Source organism: Cavia porcellus, unplaced genomic scaffold (genome assembly GCF_034190915.1).
Source record: "Cavia porcellus strain 051 isolate PalLab524CR breed Dunkin Hartley unplaced genomic scaffold, mCavPor4.1 scaffold_28, whole genome shotgun sequence".
In the NCBI taxonomy this organism is placed as follows: Eukaryota; Metazoa; Chordata; class Mammalia; order Rodentia; family Caviidae; genus Cavia; species Cavia porcellus.
Genome location: NW_026947511.1, coordinates 43,151,658 through 43,170,204, shown reverse-complemented (window position 1 = coordinate 43,170,204; position 18,547 = coordinate 43,151,658). Strand labels below are relative to the sequence as shown.

At 51.2% G+C, this 18,547-nt stretch overlaps 1 protein-coding gene across 1 annotated transcript; it reads left to right on the top strand.

Moving 5' to 3' along the window:
• The first annotated feature begins 7,211 nt into the window (after positions 1-7,211).
• Positions 7,212-18,547, top strand: Ppil1 (peptidylprolyl isomerase like 1). Its single transcript, XM_003473886.5, has 4 exons — positions 7,212-7,371; positions 8,468-8,622; positions 17,083-17,151; positions 17,535-18,547. Exons 1-4 carry the CDS (start codon positions 7,316-7,318, stop codon positions 17,753-17,755), a joined length of 501 nt encoding a protein of 166 aa, XP_003473934.1. The 5' UTR covers positions 7,212-7,315; the 3' UTR covers positions 17,756-18,547.

The window sequence follows — 18,547 nt, the reverse complement described above, 5'->3', positions numbered from 1 at the left end:
CTGCTCTTGACCACAGAACACAAAACACCGGACGTCACGCTGCCTGGGGGAACTCTCGCGAGATCTGGGGAACGCGGGCTCTTGCTCCCCCTGGCGTTGGTCTCGCGCAGCGGCGCGTTGAAAACCGGATGGAACCAAACTTTACAGCTGAACTGATTGAGTTGAGACCTATTAAGACCCCTCTTCCGTTGCAGGCAGTGTACTGGCATTCAAGCATAGGAGCCGGAGGGACACGGTAGTGGAAGGCATCGCTTTCTGTCTGGCAGTTAAAAGCCAGGGAGAAAGACAAGCCAGTGAATCACTCTCATTCACACCTTCGTTAGCATTTATTGAGCGCTTGCTATAGAAAGCCCTTCTGGAGCTGGTCGCCACCCAGAAAAGTCCACATTTGTTTCTGGTTTTTTGTTTTTTTTGTTTTTTTTTTTTTTTGGTCTTTTTGAGACAGGGCCTCGCTATGCAGTTCGGGCTGGCTTTGAGCTCACTTTGTAGCCCAGGCTGGTCTGGAACTTGCGATGATCCTCCTGCTCAGCCTCTGGATTTTGGGATTACAGGCATATGCCACCAAGCCTGGCTAAAAGTTCATATTTGTAATGCCATGGAAAAGTTATTGGAATTCTAATAAATTAATTCCAATCTGTCACTTCCAATGCATGGTGCAATGCATGGTGAGAATAAAAGCCCTAAGGCATATTTGTAGGCGTGGGGAGCCAAGGGGCCCTAATCCAACCAGAACAATGGCTAACTGGAACAAAGGCCTCAACCCAGGCTCAACCGGGATTTGATTAACGTGTGAAGAGGGGAGTGGCTCAGGAGTGAGTGAGTGAGAGAAAGGCAGGAACTCCTTGAGAGCTGTGAGCTGGGCTAGGTAGGCGGCCTGAAATCACCTCAGCAATATGGAGAGAGAGAGAGAGAGAGAGAGAGAGAGAGAGAGAGAGAGAATAATCTGCATAGCACAGATTGCAGCAGTATCTAGTGTTGTGGGGTCAGTGCTCCTGTTTTGATGTGTAATTTTCATGCCCTGAGAGGTCACATCCTGTCTTCTCGAAGCTCATTCTCAGCGGATAGTGTGGCATCTCTCTACCTGGAAGCCACACAGTGGTAGTGGGCAGCACTGACCTGTGGCCTTGATTTAATGACCATGTATCAGCATGTAGGTTAGACCCATCAGCATTGCTTAAAGTTAATCAAGGGGATAAAGACAAAACTTAGCCAGTTCTGCACGTATCCATACACAGAAACAGGGCCAGACTCTGTCCTATTCTGTCCATAGCGCCAAAGCTCCTGTGTCCCCTTAAGTGATCTGCATGCCTGTAACCCATCAGTCTGGGAGTCTGAGGCAGGAAGACCCAAATTTGAATCCGCCCTGGGAAATTTAGTAATTTAGCCAGGTCATCTCAAAATAAAAATAAAGCCAGGCGTGGTGGCGCACACTTGTGATGCTAGCACTTGAGAGGCTGAGGCAGGAGGATCATTGTGAATTCAAAACCAGCCTGGGTTACACAGTGAGTTCCAGACCAGCCCAAACTGCTTAGTGAGACCCTGTCTCAAAAAGACAGAAATAAATAAATAAATAAAAGCAGAACTGAGAATGAAAATTTGAACACTTTTAAAGCCAGTATCACAAAGAAGGTGTCTAACTGGCAAACATACTCATAAAAAAAGCATTCAACTTCATCACTCATTATTTGTAAGAGAAATGACTGAGCTAGCCCTGTGCAGGCTTCAGAATTCCTGAAATGGGAAAAACGCAAGGCCAAGCATTAGCCAGGAGGCACAGCCATACCAGCCTCCCCTGGGCTCCTGGAAGGTGTGTGCATTGCTACGCCAGGCTGGCACACTGTGGTTTAACTACTGAGTTACACTCCACGCTGTCTGTGACCCAGGCATTCTGCCCCCAGGCTGACACCGGGACACTGAGAGATACTCATTGCAGCCCGAGCTGTTTGATGCAGGATCCAGAAACATCACACATCGCAGATGGCCACCAACAACAGATTATATAAATACACTGTATCTAAGTCATCAGATAGCAGATGGGGGTCTGAAGAAGTACCCCAAAAGGAGAGGGTGACTTCACCTCACTCGGTGGGTTCTTGATTTACTGTTTCAGAAAAGCCTTTCAGCAGGCAGTGAGATATAGGTAAATGGGTGCAACTCAAGCCCATACTCATAAGTGGAACAAGTCGGACTCCCGTGTGTAAACCTCGTATTGTCTCCCTAGTGTGAGAAAGTGAAACAGCAAAAAATGTACAATAGATACTGTGAAATGGGGAGAAACTGCTCAAAAGGAAAGAGAAACTGGGATGTGAGAGGAGAAAAGAAGGAAGGAAAAAGCAAAAAAAAAAAAAATATATATATATATATATGCAACATAGCTAAGATTTTTTTTTAATCTTTTTATCAGTACCAGGGATCAAACTCACGACCACCTGCTTGCAAGGCAGGTGCTTATGCCGCTGAGCTAAGTCCCCAGCCCCCATAGTTAAGCTTGTTATACTATTAATTGCCTGTAGTTCATTGAAAAGAAAGGTTTGCGCTAATACTATTTGGACAATTACATGCTTATATCTCATACTCAGTAATTTAAAGACAACAATATGAAATGTATTAGCCATTGCTATTCTCCTACTGTTTTGAAATTTTCTTTTTATTTTTTTCTCTTTAAAATAAAATTTAAGAAATCAATTAACCCAACACATTTAGGTCTATTAAGGAACCTGTTCTCTTCAATCCTTTTTGTCTGCCTTGGAGGCAATACTACACTGTGTGTTGATTATTATAAACACATATAAATTCTGGAAATGCATGTTAGTCTTCCAAACTTTTTCTTGCTTTTCAAAATTGTCTTAATGATTTCAAGTATTTTGGATTTTCCTATCAATTTTAGAAAAGCCTGCCAATTTAAAAAAAACCTAGAATTTTCATTAAACTATTAGTTCAGCTTTTGGAAAATTGTTATCTTCAAGTGTTTCACTTTAAAATGTATTTTTTCGAAGTCTTCAATTTCTCCATAATGTTTTCTAGTTTTTTGTATATAGGTCTGGTTTGTGATGAGCTTTATTGATCTTTCATATTTTAATACTCTTGTAAACAATGTGTTTTACTTTTCTTTGACACCATGAAGTAGAAATACAATTGCTTTTCAAAAACATTTTTTTTTTTTTTTGTCTTTTTCCTTTTTATTGGTACCGGGGATTGAACTCATGACTGCCTGCTTGCAAGGCAGGCGCTTATGCCGCTGAGCTAAATCCCAGCCTCCAATAAACATTTATTAGTTAAAAAAAAAAAAAAAAAAGGCAGTGAGAGGCATAGGCAGTTTTATGAGGTAAAATCAAAAAAGTACACCCCGAACGGGAAAGAGTGGGGGTGCTGGAGGGCGAGGTGCACTGTGGCCTGGGCTCGGTGTGTCCTCCAGAGCTCTGGACGGTATGTTTCCAGTTATTTATTGGTTACCCAGTGTCTGTTAGAGTATCTGTTAGCGAGCAAAAATTAATCATCAACTTGGTTGGAACACAAATGTAGGATGTATTTAGACAGATGTTTAGACAGATGGTGCCTAATTCATAGTGCATTGTCTCTGAGAATGGAAGACTTTGGCATTTGTGGGTTTATGGTACAGGAGAACAAACTCAGGCGCAGTGTGCACCGTGCAGCATCCTTAAGACTCTCGGGAACTGAGAAGGAAGAGCCTGGTCCGCGGTGAGACAGCGCTGCGGCCTTGGGTAACTGATTAGGTCAGGAAGCCGCAGTTCACTCTGGCTTCCTCCAGATGACAGCTGCCTCACAGGAGCCCGTGCCGTCTCCTTGCTGCCGGTCTGGATTTCCTGTCTTCTCTCAGAACTTCATGCCCAGAGCAATGCAACACGCCCACTGCACACCCACACGCGATGGATCTCACAGGCGTAAAGTTAATTAAGCAAAAGAAACCATAAGCCAAAGGGGGCGTCTGTTAAGACCCTATATTTACATCATCTGGCTCATCCTCCTTCAAGACTGAGAACATCAAGATGACAGATTTAAGGGACCAAACAGCATTGCCCGAAACCATCTGGGATTCCAGCACAGCCTCATAAAACTGATATGTGCCAAGCAGAAATATGGAGCCCACACTGTCCCATCCAGCAACAAGGGCTTTTCCAGAACCATCCTGCAAAATCAAACTGACGGCACGACGCAGCAGACCCCAGCCCACCTCCGGAATTCTCTAAAAACCAGCCTTGTCCCTCTGTTTGCAGATACCTTTGCTCTCCTCCGTCAGGGCTGTGTTCCCTGTAGCTCCTTCCCATTTTTTCTAACTGCCTGCTAAATCTGGCTTTTTTTTTTTTTTTGTCTTTTTCCTTTTTATTGGTACCAGGGGATCAAACTCACGGACTGCCTGCTTGCAAGGCAGGCACTTATGCCGCTGAGCTAAATCCCCAGCCCTGCTAAATCTGTTTTCACGCTGGTTTGAGCGTATATTCTTATGAAGTTAATCCTAACCTGCTGAGACCCCTACCTAGTAGAGTTTAAACAGCACGTAATTATGAAAGAATCCTGAGTTTTGGGGGCTGGGGATTTGGCTCAGCGGCATAAGCACCTGCCTTGCAAGCAGGTAGTTGTGAGTTCGATCCCTGGTACCAAAAAAAAAAAAAAAAAAAGAATCCCGCGTTTCTTTTGCCCATACCCAAATCCTATATGCAAGAGGCAGCAACACTTTGGACACCACAAGTTTTAGTGTATTGCTGTATTTGTTCCAGTCTGTGACTCACTAAAACAGCTCTTGATAAACCTAGTATTTGAAAGGTACAACTTCTGTGGTTTGGAAGATTTTATAACAATTACATCCGCTGAATGGTCCGTCCCGGTAGCTACCAGAGGAAGAAAGAACTGACATGAAACCCCAGGGGTTATGTAGCTGGGCCAGGGGCACTTTTTAAGTATTCCCCATTTATCCATCTCCTTATTCCAAGGTGAGAAACGGAAGCATGTTCTCGTGCCTTTATTGGATGTTCATCTCTCTCCATGTTATTCTTAAATTGAAGTTTCTAGATCAATTTTTTTTTTTTAACCAGGGATCAAACTCATGACCTTGCACTTACCAGGCAGGCGCTTATACCACTGAGCTAAATCCCTGGCTGAAGTCTCTGTTTAGTAGCATTTCCACACTATTTGCAATTCTATGATTTTTGCATACAGTGCAGACTGTATAGAAGCTGTGACTAAAATGGTTCCACGTATCATAACATACTTTGAGAAGAAAAGCCCACAATTCTTCTGGGTGGTTTCCAGTCCTTTTATTTTGGTTTCTTTCTTAAAAATTCAAGGGTTTCAGCTGGGCGTGGTGGCTCATACCTGTAATCCCAGCACTCGGGAGGTTGAGGCAGGAGGATTGTTGCGAGTTTGAGACCAGCTTGGGCTACACAGTGAGCTCAAGGCCAGCCTGAACTGCATAGTGAGACCCCATCTCAAAAAGACAAAAAAAGAAAAAAATTCAAGGGTTCCATGTGCTTAAAGAAAGGACCCATTTAATAATAAGCTTACCTGTTCTGAGCTGGAAACTGGAAACTTCTGAAACTCAGGAAATAGTTTCTGACAATGTTTTAAATGCTCAAATATTAAAAAAAATGACAAAATATATAAAAATGACCAAAATAATTTGTACTGTTTTTTTCAAATGTTTTTCCTAAATGCTTCCTGTGCAGTGAGGTGAAGTTTGATGGTATATTTCTGTGTAGTGGTGATATACTGCTTATTCTTATTTACAAATAAAGAAAACAGAGCTGGACATGGTGGTGCACTCCTGTAATCCCAGCACTCGGGAGGCTGAGGCACGAGGATTGTTGCAAGTTCGAGACCAGCCTGGGTTACAAAGTGAGCCCAAGGTCAACCTGAACTACACAGTGAGACCCTGTCTCAAAAAGGCCAACAAACAAAAAACAGATTTAAATGTCTATGTGATCAAAAGGGTGTCATTTAAAAGATTAAGTTCATATAGAGTGTGTATTAATGGTGCTTATTTTATTATTTTATTTTATTTTTGGTACTGGGGATCAAACAGCCTCCTGCTTGACAATGGTGCTTACTTTAAAAATGTAATTCGTTTATAGTGTTACTAAACAGATTTGAATAGATAATACTTTACAGAATGTAACAGAGAAACAAACGAGGCTGACAGACATCTGCACCCTCAGGAGCCTTTTATACCTTCATGTTCCACGATGACAGTTTATTATTTTCCTTAAGGTTGAACAGTTGGCTTTTAGGGTCCAAATGATGAACCTATTAATAATAAAGAATTAAATTAACCTTGAATTAAATTAACATCTCATTCAGATGTAACACTGCAGCTATTAGAGAATATATTATAAAATTTTTAGAGCATGTCAGAAACAACATTTTTCTAATTGTGCTACAAAGGAAATGTAATTTTGCTGTTAATTCTTGTACATTTTACTGAAAATGTTTGTAATTTTGCTTTTAAAATTTCTTATGGAGCTATTTGCAGATCATACACTTAATTTAATAAAATATTTTAGCCACACATGCAAAAGATTGCTTTGTAGAGTAAAAGATTGTTTCTAAAAACTGCAAGTTCTGGGTAACTCATACACACAAAGTTTCCTTATTAAATAGCATCACTCTAGTGTCTTTCTGTTTGTTTCTTCTCTTCCGACCTCGTCCAATTGCGGGACTGCTCCTAATTCGTCCACGCCGGGCGTGGTGGTGCATGCCTATAATCCTAGCAAGGGGTCCCAGCACTCGGAGGCTGAGGCAGGAGGATCGTTGAAAGTTCCAGACCAGCTTGGATTACAAAGCCAGCTAAAGGCCAGCCTGAACTGCATAACGAGACACCGTCTCAAAAAGACAATTAAAAAAAAAAAAATCCTAGCACTGGGGAGGCTGAGGCAGGAGGATCAGTGCGAGTTCAAGGCCAGCCTTGGCTCATAGTGAGTTCAAGCCGTCTTAACTACTTCAGGCTGCCTCAAAACAAACAAACAAATCCGTCCAATCACAGTGAAGATTTGTGTTCCCGCCTTCCGTGCCTAAACCAGCCAATCGGGTCGTCCGGCAAGTGGCGGGCTCCACATTCATCGATATCCTGTAAGGAATTTTGCACTTTCTTCTGTCCTAGTGTTCAGCTTCTTCTAGGCCCACACCTCAGCTTCTCCGCCGTGGAAGAAGCCTCCATCCTCTTCTTGTCCCAGTTTCCCGCCTCCATTCCTGGACTCCGGAGAGTTGATCGGCGGGGACCGGAAGTGTGCGCCGCAGTGACGGATCCCCCGCGCACCGCCGCCGGAAGTAGCTGCTGCTTGCGGAGGGTTCCGTCGGCGTGGTCATGGCTGCGATTCCCCCAGACTCCTGGCAGCCGCCCAACGTTTACTTGGAGACCAGGTGAGGGGGTCGGACCTGTGGGGCTGGGCTGGGGCGATGCGGGGCCGGGATTCGCTCGGCCTGGGTTTGGCGCGCTGCTCCGAGAAGCCAGGGTCCACGTGGAGCGGCAGCCGGGGATCCAGCCACCGCTGTCGCGATCATCCTCGTCGCCCACCTCGTTCATTCATTCACTCAACAAACATTCACTGAGTGAGTCGACCGCCACGTACAGGAGAGCTGAATCTTGAGGACGCAGAGGTGAATAAAACCACAGCGCCCTGCCTCTGGAGACTGATACTCAAATATTACAGTTATATCACAGATAACTGCGAAATTACAGGGAAAAGTCACCGAAGAGTCACGTGATAGCGACGTAACTAAAGGGCACGTTGATAGGACCGTGCCATCACTTAATTTAATCCAATCCTTCTGGCAACTTTTATCATCAAGTGTTAGCGGGGAGGTGTCAGATTCTACAGATTAACAGGCTGGTGAGTGGGGGGAGCCCTGCTTGGAGCCTGGTCAGCCTGTCTCACAAGCAGGGTCTCCAGCTCCGCTCATCCCCGCGCCTCTTAAATTGGTCTTCCTGAAGCAGGGCAGCGGGGTCCTGCTCAAGACCTTACATGGCTGCTACGATGGTGTAGCGTTAAAACTGCAGTTTGACATGCGGGGGGGGGGCTTCCTTCCTTATTTCCTCCCTTCCTCTGTCCCTTTCTGCGCTTTCCTCCTGCTTTTCAGCCACAGCACAGAGTTCTCAAGCTGTTTCCGCTCTAGCCATCCTCTGCCTCCTTCTCTGTTTCTTTCTTTTCCTTTATTTTGTTGTGTTTTTTGAGACAGGGTCTTGCTGTGCAGTTCAGGCTGGCCTTGAGCTCACATTGTAACCCTGGCCGGTCTCAAACTCACAGTAATCCTCCTGCCTCAGCCTCCTGACCGCCTCACTTTCTTTTAATGCAAAATACCTATCTTCAGTTCCCTTCCACCCTGGGGACAAAGCCAGCCTGAGCTACATAGCGAGACTGTGTCTCAAAAAACGAAGCAATAGAGAAGCAGAACAGTCCCGCCGTGCCTGGGGCCGTGACCTTGCTCCTGACCGGGCTGTGCTGTCCCCTGCCTGCAGCATGGGAATCATCGTGCTGGAGCTGTACTGGAAGCACGCGCCCAAGACCTGTAAGAACTTCGCCGAGTTGGCCCGGCGTGGCTATTACAACGGCACCAAATTCCACAGAATCATCAAGGACTTCATGATCCAGGGAGGTGACCCAACGGGGACAGGTACGTCTCACTGTCTCCTGACTGGTGAGGAGGTGGCCAGAGTGCTGTTTGCCGCACAACCTGGACCTAAGTGACTTGATTCCAGTGGCGTCTCCTACCCACTGACACATGCAAGTGGGGAATTCGGAAAGGAATCCTGATCCCTCCTGATGGCTTTTCATGTCTTTTGTGTTTCGTTCACTAAGAGCGAATAACATTTGCCAGCATTGTGGTGATACATAGTGTAGTTGGAGTAGAAGTGGAAAAAATATTCTCAACATTTTGGAAAGAATACAATGCTGAATACTGAAGCTGAGTGTGGCGGTGCACATCCATAATCGCAGCACTCTGGGAGGCTGAGGCAGGAGGATCAAAAATTCAAATCCAGCTTAGGTAATTTAGGGACTTAGCAAAAATACAAATTAAAAAGAAGGGCTGAAGATGTTGCTCTGTGTGAAGCCCTGGGTTCAGTCTCTCTCACCACCAAAAACAAACCACACCAAAGCCAAACGCAAATACTGTGCACCTGCTTTGTGTCCGATGGTTTTCTAAGCCCTAGGGATGTAGCTATGGAGAGACAAAATTCCTGCCCGTGGTGAAGTGGGGACCATGCAGGATAGAGAGGCGTGGGAAGATCAGAGAAGTCTCTCTGAGATGTTGCAGGGTTCTGGACGCAGACAGGGTGAACTCTGAGACCCAGGGCACTGAGAGGTCGGGGCCTCTGTGGACCTGACCGTGTTGGGGACATTGGGTTTTATTCTGAGCAAAGGGGCCATCGTTGAGTTTTTTTTTTTTTTTTTTTTGTCTTTTTCCTTTTTATCGGTACCGGGGATCGAACTCACGACTGCCTGCTTGCAAGGCAGGCGCTTATGCTGCTGAGCTAAATCTCCAGCCCCCATCATTGAGTTTTGAGTAAAGGAAAGGTGTGATCTGACCAGTGCTGTGTGAAGGTCCCTCTGGCCACTTCTTGGAGAATAAACAGAAGGACAAGAGTGAGTCCTGGAGCGGGGCGTGATGGCACACTCGTGTAATCCCAGTACTCAGGAGGCTGAGGTAGGAGGACTGTTGCGAGTTCAAGACCAGCCTGAACTGCATAGCAAGACCCTGTCTCAAAAAAAAAAAAGAAAGAAAGAAAGAAAGAAATGGCCCTGGGATTGGCCTCTGTAACCGTCCAGTCTGGAGGTGATGGAGTCGGACCAGGCTGGGAATCGGGAGGTGGTGAGGAGGGGCTGGCTGGCAGCCTACGCCCGGGGTCTGCAGTGGCAGATTGGACAGCCAAGAGGCAGAAATGGTCCCGTGAGACTGCCAGTTTCCTAGGCGACCAGCGAGATGGGGAGGCGCATGTGGGGTTTGGAGGGAGGAGAGGAGGGTCTGGCCTAGGCCCTGTGACCTCGGAAGGTCACTGAGGAAGTGGCTGTGTGGGAGCCCGGAGCCGCAGGGTGGGCCCTGAGTGGAGATGGGGGCTCTGGGATCCTGGGTTCCTGCGTGGCGCTTCCTTGGCCACGCTGTCAGGGTGCTTGCTGGACAGCCAGCCCTTGCTTCTCAGGTGGCTGCTGTTCTGCTGATTCCCGCTCTGGGCTTTAGGCAGGGGAGCTGTCTCTCCTGTGGAATCTTCTTGCCCTTTTCTTGGTGTTCTCAGGTTTGGGGGTTGGTTTTGTTCTGTTTTTGTTGTCCTGAGGGTTCCACCTGGGCTTGAACCCAGGGCCTTCGTCCTGAGCTACATCCCTGGACCTTTTTCTTTTTTCTTTTGAAACAGGGTCCTGTTAAGTCATTCAGTGCTCCAGGCTGGCTTACATTTGTGATCTTCCCGCCTCAGCCTGCCAGAAGGCCGGGATTAGAGAGGCGTGTACTGCCCAGTGTGTCTGGCTTCGCCGTTTCTCTTTATGACCAGGGGAGCTTAGTTTCTTTAATGTGGATGGATGCATCATAGAATCCAAGATAGATAAAAAATGGGGCAAAAACCAGGAAGTGGAGCTTCCAGAGTTTCTCCCACAGCTGGCTTATCCTGCCACCTCCCACTTCTCAGAAGGGCCAGCGATCATGTTTGCTGGGTCCCATTCTGGGCATCCATGTCAGAGAGCAGCTGGTTAGATGGAAGTGACCAGAGAACGGGGTAGACTGTAAATACTGCTGTTTTAAAATGGAAGTTCTGTTTAGCTTTGAGTAAATTCATCCGGGAAACTGCCTGCCTGTGATGAAGGATGGGGCAGTTAGCACTTTTAAAGTTTAACTTTAAAAACTTTTAACTTTATTTTTTTATGGCGCTGGGGATCAGACCCAGTGTACATGCTAGGGATGCTCTACCGCTGGGCCGTACTACCCACCCTGTTGTTTGTTGTTAGTTTTGTTTTTGTCTGTTTACTGTACTGGGGGCTGAATCTGGGTTTGTTCTGGGCTACACCCCCAACCCTTTTGAATTTCTTGTTTTGAAACAGGATCTTTTTTTTTTTTTTTTTCCTGTCTTTTTCCTTTTTATCGGTACTGGGGATTGAACTCACGACTGCCTGCTTGCAAGGCAGGTGCTTATGCCGCTGAGCTAAACCCCCAGCCCCTGAAACAGGATCTTTTTAAGTTACCCAGCTTGGCCTCAGATTTGCAGTCCTCCTGCCTCAGCCTCTCGGGGTTACACGGGGCATATGCATTGCTCCTGACAGTTTACCTTTTTTTGGCTTTTTGGAACAGGGTCTCGCTGTGTAGTTCAGGCCGGCCTTGAGCTCACTCTGTAGCCCAGGCTGGCTTTGAACTTGCAGTGATCCTCCTGCCTCACCTTCCAGAGTGCTGGGATTACAGGCGTGCACCACCACGTCCAACAATTTTACTTTTTTTGTTCTGTGCTCTTAACTCAGGGTTACTCACACCTCCTTATGCCCTTAAATGCTAGAAGGCGGGATTTCAGGGGGGCTGGTGGGGTTGCATTTGTGAACTGCCCTGTGGGGGATTTTGGCCACGCCAGAGGTGGGGTCCCCCGGATGTCATTGGTCCCTCAGATGTTAGACAGCTCCGCCCCATCGCCCCCAGTTTAAGTGTAGTTTTGGGAAATCCTGTGGCCAGACTTCAGCCTTCCTTGAATTTATGGAAAATTTAAAAGTCATTGTTTCTGAATCTCTGGTGATATGCATCAGATTTGCTATTTCAGGAAACTAATTTTCCTTTGTCTCGTCATCTTTGCCTTCCGTGTTGATTGCATCTCTTCTGATTGGAGCACGACAAGGTTTTTCCTTTCTCCCCTGAGGAACCTCAGCCCTCCTTCCTGCCCGACTCCGTTTTTGGCTGTGTCTGTTCTGCTCTTCGATGCTCTGACTTATGTGTCAGCTCTTTATTGGTGTCGCGGGTCTCGGCTGATGCCCTCAGCGCCCAGTCTTCTCCCCGTATTCCCTGGTTTTTCTCTTGCCTTTGAGCTTTGCTTCACTAGACTCTCATCTCTGTAGAATCGCTTGTGTCTGGAGCCACGGAGAAGGCACCGCTTAGGTTTATGTTTCCCCCACGCGAAGGTGTTGGTTTGTTTTTGAGACCGGGTCTCACTGTCCAGTCCAGGCTGGCCTTGAGCTCACTGTGGAGCTCAGGCTGGCCTGGAGCTTGCAGCGATCCTCCTGCCTCAGCCTCCCGAGTGCTGGGATTACAGGCACCAGCCTCAGGTCTGGTGGTCTGAGGTCATTTCCTCCCTTCCCTCCTCTCTGTCAGGCACAGGGTCGTGGTGTCCCCATGTCATTCTCCTCGCCTTTGTGGGCCCATTGTGTCCCCACTCAAAGGCGAGGTTACTCTCTCCCTTTTATTCTAGCCTGGAAAGAAGCAAGTTGGGGTCCCCTTTGAGGGGACCAGCCACTGCGCATCTCCCCGGGACCCCTAAACTGGGTCTCAGGACCCCTCTAGCTGCCATACTGACCGTCCAGCCCCATGCAGGCCCCGCGCCACCCCCCAGTGTGACCTGGTGCCTGGAAGTTCGGCGGCCCTGGTTGCCGCCCTGTAGCCCCGGCCCCGGCCTAGGTGTGTCTCCTTAGCTGCTCTCCTCCGCCATGGCTTCTTGGGCTGGGGGGTGTTGGGGACACTGCCCAGCTGGGCACCCCATCCTGCCAGCTGCCCTCGGGGAGTGCATGGTGAAGACTCCAGTGGTTCTCTCCCTGGTGGGCTCCTGGGGAGTTTTCCGGATGCTGACGCTGCAGGAACTGGGCTTCCAAAGTCTTCATCGCTCTCCGTTCGCTGCCCTGTGGGCCGGGGCGGCGAGGCGGATCCTGCATCCTGCATCCTGCATCCTGCATCCTGCATCCTGCATCCTCCTCCCCCTGCTCCTCTCCTGTCTCCTCTGCCCCTCTCATTGCTGTCACACCGTGAACTGTTATCACTCGTGACTCTGGTGAGCCGAGAGTGCGGGACTGGGGAACCGGGCCCAGAAGCAACTCGGGTGTGAGTCTCTCGCTCCAGGCTTCCTGTGTTTCTGAGTTGTCTTTCTGTCCTTCCTGATGTCACGTTTCTATGTTGTGATGGTGACGGAACTGAGTGACTCTAAAGATTTCCAAATAACTGTGGGACCCCAGGTCCTGGTCCGACCTGGTCACTGGGTCAGCCTGCGTGCTGACTGGATGCCAGCGCAGGCAGCGTCCTGGGCCCCGGGGAGCCCCGAGCCATCGCAGTGCCTGCCCGTCCCTCAGGCTGACCACCCTAGAGCTGTTCCGTTTGTGGTCATCCTGACGTCTTCACATACTGTTGACTTCCTGCTGGTTTTCACTTTTAGTCTTTCTTTTTTTTTTGAGACAGGGTCTCAGTTCAGACTGGCCTTGAGCTCACTTTGTAGCCCAGGCTGACCCTGAACTCGAAGTCATTCTCCTGCCTCAGCCTCCCAAGTGCTGGGGTAACAGGTGCACCCCCAACACCGGGCGCTGAGCCTTTTTTCTACTACGGCCGTATCAAAATAACTCAAATTATTGCTTGCTTAGCTGCGGGTGCCTTTTATCTGTTGCTGCAACCTCTCCTCCTCTCCCTTCCGGCTAGGCGTCCTGCTGGTTCTTCCCGCCCCACAGGCCTCACAGTGCCCATGGCTGTAGCCACCGTGCTTCGGTGATGAGCTGTGAATGCTGGCGGGAGTGATCTGGCAGGAGGGGAGACATGGGCAGCGAGTGGGAGTGGGTGCTCGGGGGTGGCTGACGTGGTGCGTTAGTAAAGGAGGGGGCAGGTGGTGGGCACAGGGGCGGGCATTTGGCGGAGGGAGCCCTGGAAACGTCCTTTTTCTCAGTGGAAAATGAAAAAAAAAAAGCCGAAGCTGTCCGCAGTGAGCCAGGGGCATTGAGCAGGTGGCTCGGGGACAGGACTGGTCCGAATCCTGGTGGCACCAGTGCTGCTCGCGGAAACTTGGGCTCCTCACACCAGTGCCACCAGCGCTCACTGTGTGCCATGCACACCTGGCTTCCGAGCACGCTGTCACACGTCCTGGGGGGGTCCTGCTAAAAATGAAGCAAGCACTTGACAGCCACCGACAGCTGGAGCTGGAATCCCGGCTCTGAGCCCAGGACACTGGAGACAGGGAGGTCCCCTGTACACTTTTTGGTCTCCGGTGGGGATGTCACAGGGCTCGGTCCCCTTCCTGCAGTGCGGCAGGGCGACTGTCAGTCAGCCGCGTAACTGAGCACCTGGAGGGAACTTGTCCCCACTTCACCCGCCCAGCAGGAGTCAGGGACCCAGGCCCCCTCCTCTTGTGCTGCTCTTGGAGAAGGTGGTGGGAAAGAGCCGTGGTCACCGGAGGAGCGCGTTGGTCTCTGGGTCAGGAGAGCTCCTCGGAAGTCTCTGTGTTTCCCTAAGTCAGGCCGGGCACCCACTCTGCCAGCTGCAAACCAAACCGCTCAGTCACTGCCTGTGCCTCTGAGGCAGAGGCAGAGGTGGAGGAGCCTGGGGACAGCCAGGGACAGCTGGCCCGAGGTGCCTGTTGGAAGCTTGCTTGGTAGAGAGGCATCAATGGATCGCTTGTCCTCTGGAGTCAGAGTGCTGCCTGGGCAGAGCTTTCTGGTAGCCTCTGGGTCACTGCCACCTGCTTGTCAATCTGGGGCCCTGTAGTGTGGTGACCTCACATGGCCACCAAGCCTGTCTCGTGTTGTAGATGGCTCATCGTTGGGAGATTTCTACAGTGAGCAGAGGAGGAGACATTAGAGGGGTGTTGGGATAAGAAATGGATTCCTGCTTTTAATAACAGATTGACTACAGAAATTTCTGTGCATTAGAAGAAACCCGTAGGGGCTGGGGATTTAGCTCAGTGGCATAAGCACCTGCTTTGCAAGCAGGCAGTTGTGAGTTCGATCCCCGATACCGATAAAAACAAAAAAGACAAAAAAAAAAAAAAAGAACCCTGTAAAACAGTGCAGGAAATCCTCAGCAGCACAAGCGCCTGCTGGCAAGGTCATGAGTTCGATCCCTGATCCTGTCCCGCCTTCCCCCCAAAAGGAATGTAAGAAATCACCCAGGATAAAGGATTTGCAAAGCATTAATTGACAAAGAAATGACATCTGACCGTTCAGTGTTTAAGTGGCTGTTCAGAGGACAAAAACCAGTAAACTAGAAGATAGGTGCGGTGACAGGACGGAAGTGCCAGGTCTGCCTGCTGCCGGCGGGAGGGGACAGCACAGTGGCTCCCGCTCCGTCTGGTCACCCGGTGTGGGGGGCAGCAGAGCACCTGTCACAGCGAGCCCCGCTGCAGCTGGTGCTGGAGGAGACCCAGGACGGGGTGGCAGTCACAGAGTGGGGAGACGCTGCACAGAGCTGAGGGAACGAAGTGGGGGACATGCCCTGACCCGTGGGGGGCCGAGGGGCTGAGTGCAGAGATGGGGGAGCGGGATTCTGTCTCTGTAAACCCCAGGAACAGCAGGCGGCTCTCAGGGACCCGTGGGTGTGCAGAGGAAGACACAGATGGGTCACCGGGTAGGGGTCACCCCCTCCAGGAGCAGGGTTGGGTGGGGCCCCAGATCGTCCTGTTTCTCTGTATCTTTTGTCTGTGCCCTGCCTCGCCTGCCTTGGATAAGACTTTGAGAGAGCTCTGGAGAGACAGAGAACCCAGCCCAGAGCTTAGGCAGCAGTCTGTCTTGTCTGTCTGTCCCAGCTGTCTGTGTCCTGGACCAGTGCCTCATCAGCTTTCTAACCAGGGCGGTACCAAAGCTGGTGACCAAGGGGGCCCTGGGCCTCTCCTCCAGCTCTTGTCTGTGACTCCTGCCCCCTGGTCTGAGTTTGTGACAGTGGTGGTGGGGCGTGTGGGTTCCTAGAGGGCAGAGGTCTGAGGGTTTGCTGGGCAGCGCTCAGCTTGTAGGGCCTGCCGTCCCTGGGATGCTGGGCAGGGGCAGGGCAAGGGCAAGGGAGAGGGAGGGGAGCTGGCGGGGCACTGTCTGGCCCCTCTGGCCCCCCAGCAGCTTGTGCTCTTGGGCAGGTTGTTACCCGCTCTTGGGCAGGTTGGATAGAATCATTGGAGCCTGGGCTGAGCTGGGCTGAGCTAGGCTGGCCGCCTGATTTCAGCCCACCCCCTTTCTGCTGGCAGGGGCTGTGGCCTGTGTCGCGTGGGGCAGCCCGAAAGGCGAAAAAGGGATTTTTCTTGTTTGTGTGTTTATTACCATGGAAGCACCTGTGCCGTGCCCTGAGACCTGGCCTCTGGGCGGCTTCTGGCTGCCAGGCAGGCGGCACTCACCAGTGAATCCAGCACTGGCCGCCTGCCCAGCCCTGTGGAGCCGGGCTGCTTTCCCTGCGGGAACGTAGGAGCCTCACGTCCTGTGGGCCCTGCAGAGCGCAAGTCCCCAGCTCCTGCGGACCGGGAGGAGCAGCGTTTGGTGGCCACGTTGCTCACAGGGGGTTCCCGTTCCCCCTTCCCCAACGCTGCGTCTGTTCTTGGTGGTGGCGGCTGTCTCTCGCTCCCCACCTTTGCCGCTCACCTCCCCGTGCGCGCGGTGGCCCTGATGCCAGGGTTGGCTAGGTGTCGGTGCCTCCTGTTCTCGCTGCAGGTGGATGGCAGATAGCTTCCAGCTCCGCCATCCCTGGTCCTCCTGGGTTGCCGCTCGCGTTCCAGCTGGTCGGGGTTTGCGGCCGAGCTGAGCAGAGGGGAGATTCTCCCTGGCTGCCGGCCGGCTCTGCTAGACTCGGGGTTAGGGCTCGGAGGCTCCTGCTAAAATACTCATGAACACGTAGCAATCGAGGCGCTGCCTGCCAGGCAGGATTCTGTAGAGGAGCTGGTGGCAGGGGCTCCGTGTTCTTTGACCTTGCTGTCTTCTGTATTTTTGGTAGCAAGCCTATATTAAGGTGGGAAGCGGGAGGAAACAGTTTGAAAAGCAGTCTTCACCTGAAGGAAGCCAGAGGTTCACGGCTTGATTCTGCAGCTCAGTGGGTGCAGTAGGGCAGGCAGGACGCGCTGTCTCCCTCCTCCTTCCCCGTACCCTGAAAGCTCCTCCAGCCCCTGTGGGTGCTGGGCTCGCAGCAGGGCCGTGGGTCTGGCCCACTCAGTTCTCACCTTCCGGTCTGCAGGTCGCGGCGGCGCGTCCATCTACGGCAAGCAGTTTGAGGATGAGCTTCACCCCGACCTCAAGTTCACGGGTGAGTGGGGGCGGGGGGGGGGGGGCTGGATTCAGAGTGCCTGCTGACGCCGTGGCCAGGAGCCAGGGAGCTGCCAGCTGTGGCGCCACGGGGGCCCTGGCACTTGAGCCCAGGCGGAGCAGTTCCAAGTGCCGCCCTGGGCGTCCTGGACTCTAACCACTCCTCAAATGTCACAGAGCAAAGGCTGCCAAGAGTATCCTCACGGAGAGGCACACTGGGCGTGCTGGGAGTTGGGGGAATTGGCAGCGTGGGCCCGTGGCTAGCAGGGCCCTCAGGGACCAGCTGGGGAGCGGGTGGGGTTGGAGAGCTCTGTGGGGCGGGCAGTGAGTGGCTGCTTCGCACGCGGGGCTCCTCCACGCTCTCCCTTCCCCCATCCCTCCCAGGTGCTGGCATCCTTGCGATGGCCAACGCAGGGCCGGACACCAATGGCAGCCAGTTCTTCGTGACCCTCGCACCCACCCAGTGGCTGGACGGCAAGCACACCATCTTCGGCCGTGTGTGCCAGGGCATTGGCATGGTGAACCGCGTGGGGATGGTGGAGACCAACTCCCAGGATCGCCCCGTGGACGACGTGAAGATCCTCAAGGCATACCCCTCGGGGTAGACCTCTGCCTGGGCCGGGGCCCGGGCCTGGGGCTGGGGATGTGGACACTGTTGAACTTCCCTGGGGGAGCCGGAGCTGGAAGCGCCTCTTCCCAGGATGCGTCTGTCTCTCCCAGGGTCTGGGTTGATGGGCTTTGGTGGCGCTCACCGTGGTGACCTGTCCCTATCCTTCCCGTGGGCTCCAAACTGGGCAGCAGCTCAAGAGGTACAGCCTCGGCCCTTTCCGGATTTATATTCTGGCCACACTCTGGGCTCCAGCAGTGACTGCCCAGGATTCCAAGCACGCAGCACGCAGGGCCCAGCACCCCTGCACTGCCGCCCCCGCCCTCCCGCCACTGGTGCTTCCACGGAATGTGAATGCCACCCGCTCCGTTTCCCCCCAGCCAGAAGACCAACCCTGCTGCTCCGACATGCAAACTTCCCACGCAGAGCTGCGCTGGAGCTGTGCCAAATGAAAAACGCATCCAGCAATCAAGTCTGTAGGAGTCTTGGGAATGATAATGTGGGACGGTCAGGGTGGGGTTCACCAGAGCACTGAGCCATCCTTCCCTGGAGGGGGGCAGAGGTCTCCAGAACCCAGGGACAGACTGTGTCCTTTGTCAAAAGCAGCGCCTTAGGAGGAGAGGACAGCCCCGCTCTTTTGATTAAGACTTTAGAGAAATTAGAGAGGAAAGTTTTGTACTTTTTAAAAAACCCTTGATGGGGAGAGGGTAGGGTGAGAGGGGATGAGTTCTGTCCTTTGTCATACATAGGTTCATCGGAATAAAACGCCGTCTGTTGATGGTTGAAATTA

What these genes read in the sequence shown, in the direction of transcription:
- Ppil1 (XM_003473886.5), top strand. Translation starts at nt 7,316, where the DNA reads ATGGCTGCGATTCCCCCAGACTCCTGGCAGCCGCCCAACGTTTACTTG. An exon ending in AACGTTTACTTGGAGACCAG is followed by an intron (nt 7,372 to 8,467) that starts GTGAGGGGGTCG and finishes CCCTGCCTGCAG; the next exon opens with CATGGGAATCATCGTGCTGG. An exon ending in CCCCGACCTCAAGTTCACGG is followed by an intron (nt 17,152 to 17,534) that starts GTGAGTGGGGGC and finishes CATCCCTCCCAG; the next exon opens with GTGCTGGCATCCTTGCGATG.